Source organism: Fukomys damarensis, unplaced genomic scaffold, assembly GCF_012274545.1.
Source record: "Fukomys damarensis isolate Sample0158 unplaced genomic scaffold, DMR_v1.0_HiC HiC_scaffold_21, whole genome shotgun sequence".
NCBI lineage: Eukaryota > Metazoa > Chordata > Mammalia > Rodentia > Bathyergidae > Fukomys > Fukomys damarensis.
Genome location: NW_022900933.1, coordinates 7,489,282 through 7,499,940, shown reverse-complemented (window position 1 = coordinate 7,499,940; position 10,659 = coordinate 7,489,282). Strand labels below are relative to the sequence as shown.

Genomic DNA, 10,659 nt, shown 5'->3' with positions numbered 1-10,659 from the left:
TGTACCAGGGATCAAACTCTGGTCCTTGCTCCTGCAAGGTGGGTGACAGCACCACTGAGCTAAATTCCCAGCCCAATAATTTATTTTTTTCCTGGTACAGGTGTGGGGGGGTCAAATGCAGGACCTCGCACTTACCAGGCAGGCATGGCCCCACTGAACTACATCCCTGACAAAATTTGTGAATTATTTTGAATTTTGTTGATAGACTGGATAAAAAAGAACCCTATCTTCTACTTGCTTTGTCTAAGGTCTTCTTTTCAACAACATTTCAGGGCCTCATGTGGTGGCACACGCATGTAAGGATAGCTGAGGCAGGAGGGTCCCATGAGTTCCAGGCCGATCTAGGCTACATAGTAGGATCCTATCTCAAAAACAAAACAAAACCCAACCACACAAAAAGCAGTTTGGGCATAGAGCCCTGACTAGGCCAGGGCATTAAACTGTAACGACAATAGCTTTGAACAGATTGAAACTGCTGTCCTCCAAAAAAAATTTAAATACTAAAAATAAAATAAACCACTACTATAGGTACAGTCTTTGTCCTGAGACTGAACAGCCCCAAAACAACAACAACGAAGAGGAATCTGAATGTCTGTTTTGACACGCTGAGTGTGCAGGAAAGTGGGAGAATCCTGAAAACAGCTCCTGTGAGGACCCCCAGCCCTGCTCCGGAACCTGCCCCTGCACTCCCCAGGGCCCGATCCCCACTCCCTGCTGGTCCCAGCTCGCCTGGCTGCCCCCACGCCCCACCTACCACGAGGAAGGAAAGGCCCCTCAGCCCCCATCCGCCCGGGGGCAGCCTCACCTCTGCTCTGCTGCCCTCAGCCGTTCTTCCCCTCCCACACTGCTTCTCTCCGGGTTCCTCCTGTCCTTTCTCCAGGAGAAAACCTTTCCTGGCCTCACTTCTGAACGCTGCACGGTTAGAGTCATAGACTCTGCCACGGTCCCTCTCCGCCTCCTGCAGTGGGCTCTTCACCCCTGTAATGATCCTCTCGGATCTAGATTTTTATTCGGCAGTCTGGCATTGTGCTGGTTTTTTGGTTTTCTTTTTGAGGTGCTGGGGATTGAACCCAAGAACTCATGTGTGCCAGGCAAGGGCTCTACCACACTTACGTCCCTATCCTTTTTGATTTTTTTATTTTGAAACAATCTCTTTAATTTGCCTGGATCGGCCTCAGACTTACAGTCTTTCTGCTTTAGCCTCTGAATGGCTGAGGTTATAGACGCACATAGCCACGCGGGGCAACAGATGTTATAGTTTAATGACCAACTAGCTGGGGGGCGGGGGGGCGTGCCTGTGATCCCAGTATTTAGGACTGAGGCAAGAGGATCAGAGTTCTCGGCCAGCCTGGGCTACACAGTGAGTTCAAGGTCAGCCTGAACTGCACAGCAAGACCTTGTCTTTAAAAAAAAAATAAGGAGGTTCAGGATTTAGAAGTCATTTGAATGTTGTTTGCCAAAAGGCAGAAGGTGGGATTTCCTAAATAGTGACGGTAGTAAGAGCAGGCAGGCTTGTGAGTCTAGCAGTCTGGGAGGCTGAGGCAAAAGGATTACAAGTCTCAACCCAGATTGGGTGACTTATCAAGACTCTGTCTCAAAATAAAAGCATTTAAAAAGGGCTGAGGATGTAGCTCAGTCCCTGAGTTCAATCCTCAGAACCACACACAAACACACATATATAGAGAGAGCACAGAACAAAAAAAAGAAAGAATAATCTTACTCTTTTTTTTTTTTTTTTTGCAAACAATTTGTTGGTATTTAATGAGCCCCCTGTCCTGTGGCTTCAAGCCACCAGGACACAGGCCCCCCGACACCCTTAATCTTCTCCTCAGCTCTTCTGCTGAAGAGTTTGGCCTTCACAATGACAGGCTGCTTTGGGAGTTTCCTCCCCCCCCCCCAGAACTTTAAGTAGCCCGATCGCACTGCATCCACGATGGGAGCCAACCCATTCTTGTCTTTGGCAGCGCTTACTCGTGTCTGCTCACTGACCCATGTCCACAGTTTATCAAGGTTGACAGTTGGGCAGACGCTCTGGTTTCTCTTTGAGTGGCAACGCCTCATACCCACCTTCCCAAGGTAACCTGGGCGATGTTTGTCGAAGTTGATCCTGTGCCGACGCATGACACCCGCGTTACCCCGGCCTCCCGGGTGCTTCCGGGGCCGATGGCCGTGGCCGTGGCTCGCGTGGCCCCGAAGTCTCCGGGTCTTCCTCAGTGTGGATGGCAAGTCGGCGGCCGAGCGGAAGGGGAGGATAATCTTAATCTTAACCTTGGGAGGCAGCACAGCACAGGGTGTTTTATTTTAATTAATGAATTAATTTTTGTACCAGGGACCAAACTCAGGACCTTGTGCTCGCCAGACAGGTGCAGTGCTGCTGAGCTGCGACCCTGGCCCTATTTTTCTTTTCTGAGACAGGATCTAGCTATGTGACCCAGGATCTGCTCATGGGCAGCTTTCTCGCTCGCTGTCTGTCTCTTTCTCTTCTCTTTTGAGATATTTCCCTCTCTCTCTCTCCTCCCCAGTAACCGGAATCGAACTCAGGGACTGTCATGCTGAGCTATGTCTCCAGCACCGTTTATATTTGTTATTTGGAGACAGGGTCTCTTTAAATCACTGCGTTGTCCATCCTGGGCTTTACCTTGAGATCCTCCCACTTCAGCATCCCACGGTGCTGGGATTACAGCTTTGCACCACCGCTCTTCACTTTCTCTTTTCTATTTTACTCATTCATTCATTTTTGAGACAAGGACTTGCTATGTAGTCCAGGCTGGCCTTGAGTTCACCGTGTAGCCCAGGCTGGCCTCAAACTTACAGTGACCCTCCTGCCTCAGCCTCCCAAGTTCTGGTGTATGCTACCACACCTGGCTTTCTTTTCTATTTCTTTTGGTGTCTTATGCAGCAAAGTTTATGTTTCAGATAGTCTATTATTGCCCAGCTCTATGGACTTCAATATTCTGTGTTGAAAGTTTTTATGCTTCACTTTTTGCATATGTGGGGTGAGAATAAAAAGAACATTTACCTTAGCATAGTTGTGAGAATTGGATGTTATTGTCTGTAAGACACACCAGATAGTACATGCTGGTAATAAAGTCCAATAGATGTTACCATTACTTCTCTCTCTCTCTCTCTCTCTCTCTCTCTCTCTCTCATTGTTTCTCTTCTGATACAAACTCTCACTATGTAGTGCACTGCTACATAGTGCACTATGTACTCACTGTGTAGTCCAGACTGGCCTGGATCCTCCTGCCTCAGTGTCCTGGGTACTGGGACTTAGTAGTCATTTAAGTGAAATAATCACAAAGAATGTGTTGCCAAACAGCTGCTGGACACACTGGTTTGACCAGAAACTGTGCATCAGGCCACCTCAAAGATTTGTCTACATTTGTGATGGTGAAACTTTTAGTGCTTTCAATGGTACACACAAGCTCACCGTGGCACACATGTCACAGGTTCGGCACCACTGGTCTAAGGGGTTGTGGTGTAGCTTGGTGTGGGACACCTGAGGTCCTAGGTGCTAGCCTCAGCACCATCCCAGTGGGGTAATTTGTATATGGAGTAGTAAAGAGTGAACCCCTAAAACCTGAAGCTGCCCTGGCAATGAGCCAAGGCCAGTCAAGATCAGACAAGTTTTGGGCTGGGGATTTAGCTCAGTGGTGCCACTGTCTGCCTGGCAAGCACAAGGACCCGAGTTCAATCCCCAGTACAAAAGAAAAAAAAAAAAAAAAAAAAAAAAAAAAAAAGAAGACAAGTTTCAATAATCCTTCAGGCTCCTGTTTTGCTTTGGTTCTGTGCTTTGGTGCTGAGGGTGAAATGCTAGACAAGAACTGTGCTATACCCCCTGCCCATTTCAGTATCTCTGGGGGAGTTCTATAGGAATAGGTTTTCTAAGTTCATACATTCATATTTGTCCACTCCATCATTCAATAAACCCTTCTGAACTACGTGGGTGTGTGTGTGTGTGTGTGCGTGCGCGTGTGACATACTTGTAACCCCAGAACTATGGGAGGCTGAGGCAGGAGGACTGCAAGTTCCAGCCCAGTCCACGCAATTTAGTGATTTAACCAGACTCTGTTGCAAATAAAAGGGGCTGAGGATGTAGCTCAGTGCAAGGGACCTGTACTCAGTCCCTACTACCACCAAACAAACAAGGAAACAACTCAAAGCAAACAAAGAAAACCCCAGAACAAAGTGTTGCGGCTTGCATCTAGGCCTCTTGTGGCCACGGCTGGGGCTTTTTTTAGAGATGGCTGGATCTAGAATGTGTGATCCTGGGATCCAGAGTGTGTGATTACTAATTAGCCCACTGATTGGTTTGACACAGTTCTGGGTGTGGCGAACAGAAAGGCCCACCCTGGGTATGTGCTACCCACCCTAAGGGCATGCAGCCTGGAGAAAATACAAGGGACAGAAAAAGGGCTGCCATTGTCCTGCTGCTTCTTTGCTACTTCATTGCTTCTGCCCACCATGAACTGTTTCTGCACTGTGATCTCTGCCACGCCACCCTGCCCTGGAGCCAGCCAGCTATAAACTGAAGCCTCTACAAACTGTGAGCCAAATAAACCTTTCCTCCTTTAATTGTGAATGTTGAGTAAGTACTTTGTCTCAGCAATGAGAAAAGTAACCAAGAAACAAACACACAAAACCCCACCTTTCTGCATTTGGAGATATGAATATAGAAATCAAGCACAGTGTTCCTGTCTTCATTTAACTCACAGTCTCATGTAGAAGACAGCCTTTTGTTTTGTGCTGTTTCTGGAGACAGGGTCTTGCTATGTAATGTAGGTTGGCCTCAAACCTTCAATCCTCCTGCCTCAGCCTCTCGAATGCTCACCTTATAAAGCCAGGTTCCGGAGTAGACTTGAAGGATTCAGCAAGGGCAGCAGTGCAAGAGTTCAAGACAGAAAAATAGTATGAACTGCTGGGGTATAGCTGAGTAATGAAGCCCATAAGTTCAAGGCTCTGGGTTCAGCCTCAGTGTGCACATCCGTTCACTCACACACGCACGCACACACATGTATGAACGCACACGCAGAAAAGAGCGTGAAACACTCAGGGAGCTTCATTTCAGAACAGCACCTGGAATGAGAGAAACAATACAGGACAGCCATGGGGGTCCAGCCTGCCAGCATCTGGCTTCCTGCTGTCTCTTGCAGTTTCCGTAGCTTATGTATCACGGGAGCTGGAAGGGCAAGCAAAAAGCCCTAGAGATGAACCTTGAACATTAAAATCACAGGAAGGCTGGGTGTGGTAACACACATATCATCTCAGCACTCCGGGAGGCTGAGGAAGGCGGATTGCAAGTGCAAGCCCAACCTGGGTGACTCAGTAATTTAGTAAGACCCTGTCTCAAAAAATAAATAAATAAATAAAAAAGGGCCAGGGATGCAGCTCAATGGGAAAGACTTGGGTCTAGTCTCACTCCTCCCCAGTACTGTCAGGTAAAAAAAGCAGAAACCGAGGCCAGATCAGGACTATAAGAAGCCTTTATCATGGGGGAGATCTGCCAGCGTCTCAGAACGAAGGAGAGAGTAACATGGCTGAGACTGGGAGCACCTCTTATAGGACTGGGGTGGGGCTTATAGGAGCTGGGTGGGATTGAGCAATGTAGTGGCCTGGGATTGGGGGAGCTCGTGACATCACTAGTTGCTAGGCAGTAGCAAGTATCAGATTGGCTGGAAGAGGGGCACATTGCAAAGAAGGCTGTCCTTCGGTAGAAGCCATATTTTAGGTGAGAGGCAGGGCATTATGGGAAGGAGAAGGGTATTTTATGTAGCAGCCATTTCAAGGCGAGGGAAATCTAACAAATTGTCCTACCCATCCCCCAAGAAATCTGGATGTGTCTGTGTGAGGCTCAGGTAGGTCTGCTGGGCAGAGGAAACAGTGCAGGCCCTGAAGTGAGAGGTCGCAGGGCCCAGGTCTTGGGGCTTCTGCACATGTTCCTGGAAGCGGCCTTTAAGGCGGTGACCTAAGCTATGTTGCCTGAATATGGTCTTTGAAAACTTGGAATCTGCCTCTTCATTTAAATGTCACCTCATCAAGAGGTTCATTTATTGGTTTAGAGGATTTTTACAGGATTTGGGTGTGGCCAGGCCTAGAAGAGAAAAAATCAAAACTAAAACCTCGAGGGAGGATGAAGGCAGCTGGGGAGGGAAGCTTCTGAGCACGGGACCTTGTGTCCTGAAGCTGCAGGTTTCTGTGGTACCATTTTAAAACAAGATTCCCAGCTGGGGATCTGGCTCCGCGGTGCCGCCGCCTGCCTCCTGAGCCCAGTGCACTAAGTTCGGTCCCCGGTTCCAAAAAATAGATAAATAAGCAAGTTTCCTTTCTTTCCTCGCTACCTGTTTTTATTTCTCCTGTCCGACCGCAACATCCTTTTTTTTTTTTTTAGCATTTCCACAACCCCATCAAATGGAGAGGACTATTACTCTACCATTTTGCAATGAGGACCTGTAACTCTGGGATTCTAAAGGTTCCTTTCCAGAGGGTTATGGAGAAAGTCAGTTGAAGATACAAATCTTCTGTCTAACGATGGCCGGGCAGACTCAGTGCCACTGAGCGACATCCCCGGCCCTGATTGCTTCTGTTTTCTTTTGGCTCCAGGGATTGAACCCAGAACCTTGTGCTTGCACTTGGGAGGCAGGAGGCGGTACCACTGAGCTAAATCCCTGGCCCAAGCGTAGCTCATAGTAACCCATCGGCTCTTCATTCAGTAGTCTCTATTCTGTAATCAATGCTGTAGTAGAAATAAAAAAGATTTATAGATTCAGGTCATAACCTTGCCTACAAGTGACAATAGCACTGTCCTGGTCTTCGAGGCCTCTGAGCACCTGTGTGATTATATTTTATTAGACAATAACAGACACCTGACTCAAGGAGACCTAGACAGAGAGGGAACATTATTGGCTCATGAAATCCAAGGAAAGGTTGACAAAATCGGGCATCAAGAAAGGCTGACTGCTGCAGGGATGGCAGGGACCACGGGCCTGAGGGCCTCAAACCTTGCTAGGAGGCTTCCAGAAATTTTCTCTGTGCTTTCTGCCTGGCAACTAGTTACCCTTTCTCTCACTGCTAACCAGTTTTCTCTACAGGCAGGAAACATGTCTACAATGCTTCTGCATTTAGATTTAAGGCTTTAAACAAGAAAAGAAAGCCAGGCAAAGATGGTGGCACATACCTGTAATTTCAGTATTTGGGAGGCTGAGGCAGGAGAATTGCCAGCCTTGAGTTCCACTTGGGCAATTTAGTGAGATCCTGTCTCAAAGAATAAAGAAAGGGGCCAGGGGTGGTGGCGCATGCCTATAATCCCAGCACTCGGGAGGCTGAGACAGGAGGATCGTTGTGAGTTCCAGAGCAGCCTGGGCTACATAGTGAGTTCCAGGTCAGTCTCAACTACATAGTGAGACCCTGTCTCAAAAAACAAAAACAAAAACAAAAGAATAAAGAAAGGGCTTAGTAGCTCAATGTGAAGGCCCCTGGGTTGTTCGTTTTGTTTTGTTTCATTTTTAAGCAAAACCTTTATTGATACTTTTGTTTGTTTGCTTTTGATTTTTGTTTTTTGGTACTGGGGATCGAACTCGGGATCTTATGCTTACAAGGCAGACAGCAGCACCACTGAGCTAAATCCCTGACCCCTGTTTGTTTGAGATAGAATCTCACTGTATAGTTCAGGCTGTTCTTGAACTCATTTATGCAGGCCAGGCTGGTCTCAATCTCATGGTAATCCTCCTGCATCAGCCTCCTGAGTGCTGGATTACTGGTCCATTTTAGATATACATAAGGATAACATACATCATGATACATCTTGATTCTCCCTTTTTCCCATTTCCCTCTCCCTCTCCTTACTTACAAAAGCTTTGGTTCCATTTTTTTCTTTCTATCCTTTTTTCTTTTCCCTTCCTTCCCTTCCTCTCTCCCCTCCCTTGCTTTTCTTCTCATTTGAACATTTTCTTCACATTTCCCAGTATCTGTTATACATTGTGGCATAGAAACGTGTGTCTGACTTATCTCACGTCAGAGTATGGTCTCCGGGTGCATCCATTTATCTAGCAATGTCTCGAGCCTGTTCTTCCTTATGGCAGAGTAGTAAGTAGTCCAGTATATAAAAAAAACACATCATCGTTATCCATTTGTCGCTTGATGAGGCCCTGGGTTTAATCCTCAGCACCTCTCCAAGAGAAAAAAAAAAGTTAAAGCTTAGACCACTGGACATGATTGTCATGATCCCTCATTGACCCAAAGTATGGATCTCAGGCACCAGCAGAAGGCGTGCACCACTCTGGTTACCTGGGGAAGCAATTCCCGAATTCTACAAGATAAGGAGAAAACCTTAAATGTGGGCCATGGAATAGGTGGGAGGAAAGCAAGCGGGAACCCCAGGTGTGGGAAGGAGACTTTGAGAATGATGAGGAGAGCTGGAAATGCAAGGGGGAGCCAGGCTCAAGCGAGCGCTGCGATGTTCCTGGAGGCACAGGATCAGACTGCAGAAGCTGGAGCTAACTGCGAGGTCCCTGGCAGGTGAAGGCAAACAGTTCCTTCCAGTAAAGCAGCCGGAGAAAGCCTGGTGGGATAGACCCTAACGTGTCGTCAGGGCGGATCTGGGGACCGAGGTCTCTCCGAGGCCAGCCCTCGGTTCCTGGGGTCCTTGCTCTCACTCTGGCCAGGAATGCAAGGGTGGAGTGTGGCCCACTCAAAGCCCAGGATCCTCTGGGTCACTGGGCCCAGGCTGAGGAACGCAGTGTGCACTTGGTGTGAAGAAGAGGTTTACTTGCGGCACTGCCAAGGTGGGACAGGGCAGTTGAGCAACAAGCTTGCTTGGCAGGGAGAGCTGGAAAGTAAGCCCTTCCGGATATGTCCTTGCTTGGCCCATTTTTATAGGCGTTTTAAGTCAGTCAGGATCTCAGCCTTTCTTGGGGTGAGCTTGTTGCTTGGGTGGCCTAAGGTTTATGGAGTTTTAGGGGGGTTCCAGTGTACAAAGGCAGGTCTCTCATTAGGAGTTAAAGAACAGCTGTTCCACACCCTAAAGGTTTCACAAAGGGTAATTTCCAGTAATTCTAGAGCCATCTGCCACATGCCACATTAGCCACACCCTACGTCTCTGCCTGTCTCCCCTCCTCCCTGTCCCTGTGTTCCTCCTCTGACTCCATATCCTACTGTCTTTACTCCTTGAGGGTCCACACTTGGCTGACTGGACACTGGGCTTGTTGGTAGGGTTTGGTCTTGTGGGCTAGTAGGGGATTTGGGCAGGCACAGCAGCCTGCACTAAGAGGGCAAGGTGTCAACACCACAAACCGTCAGCTCTAAACCACAATGCTCCTTGGAAAGTGCTTGGTGTTCATAGCCACACAGAGCCTGCATTTTCTACCCTCTAAAAAGGGCTCAGGTCTTTTAACCTTCCCCAGGGGTTCCTTCTGACCTACACAAGTACTTAGGTAGGCTGAGGCAGGAGGGTGGAGAATTTGAGGCCACCTGTGTAATTTAGCAAGTTCTCTCTCAGATGTGAAGGAAGGAAGGAAAGGAGGGAAGGAAGGAGCTAATACATGTTTCTTCTACACATTCAACTGTGACTTCTGATTCCTCACTTTATAAAATAAGCAAATCCTTCACTACTTCCTAGAATACTCCTTCCTTGACTTGATTGAACTTGGGTTAGGATTGTGATCAAGGGAACAGAGAAGAAAAGAAGAATGGGCAAACTGAAAAGACAACAACAGCCCAGGAGGCTTGCAGAAGAAACACTAGCAAAAGTTGTGTGGAGGAAACACCGGGAAAGCAGGAACCATGGCCCTAACCATGCCTCCAGGAACCTTCTCATTCTGACCTTGCCTCCCAAGGGTTCTTGTTACTTGGGGACGTTAAGAACGTGGCTCCTTCCAGTGCCACAGTTCTAGAAGTCCATTTCTACTCCTGATCTGCCTGTCTTTAAAGTCCTTAAATATCCACACATAAAAAAGATAGGGTTTTTTTTTTAAGGGTTAGATTTCCCTTGCCTTAAAATGGCTGCTACATAAAATAGCTGCCATCTCCTTCCCATAATGCTCTGCACCTTAAGAGGGCTGCCACATGGAATAGCAGCCTCCTTCCCATAATGCCACGTTAAAATATGGCTTCTCCCACCAAAGGACAGTCCTCTTCTTTCCAACACACCCCTCTTCCCGCCAAGAAAGGTAACCTGATACTTGCTACCTCCTAGCAACTAGTGATGTCACAAGGCCCTTCTACTGATGTCACAAGCGCCTCCAATCTCTTAATACTACCTCACTCAACTCCAGCTCAGGCGGTTTTATCCCACCCCACTCCTACAAAAGAAGTTCCCTGTTCTACCATGCTGCTTTCTCTCCTTTGTTTGGAGAGAAGCCCAGCAGATCTTCCCTATAATAAAGGCTTGTTATAGTCCTGGACTGGGCCTGGTTTTCGGTTCTTTTTACCTAATATTAAGATGCTCATTTTTTAAAAAGTTGGTAAATTTTATGATTTATTTTATTTTACTTTATTTTATTTTCTTGAGACAAGGTCTTACCTAGTCAGGCTGGCCTTGAACTCACTATGTAACCCAGGCTGGCCTCAGACTTGTAGCAATTCCCCTAGCTCCACCTCTCTCGAGTGCTGGGATTACAAGTTTGTGTCACCACACATGCTAACAAGACTATCTAATTTATATAT

At 47.4% G+C, this 10,659-nt stretch overlaps 1 protein-coding gene across 1 annotated transcript in view; it reads right to left on the bottom strand.

The window, feature by feature from the left end:
• Window positions 1–1,722: 1,722 nt before the first annotated feature.
• The window catches only part of LOC104872507 (60S ribosomal protein L27a-like), an 89,565-nt gene continuing 80,628 nt past the window's right edge, over window positions 1,723–10,659 (bottom strand). The window contains exon 2 of the mRNA XM_010638752.2: window positions 1,723–2,268. Coding sequence (XP_010637054.1) covers window positions 1,759–2,268 — 510 coding nt within the window. The 3' untranslated portion in view covers window positions 1,723–1,758. The remainder of the gene's footprint in view (window positions 2,269–10,659) is intronic.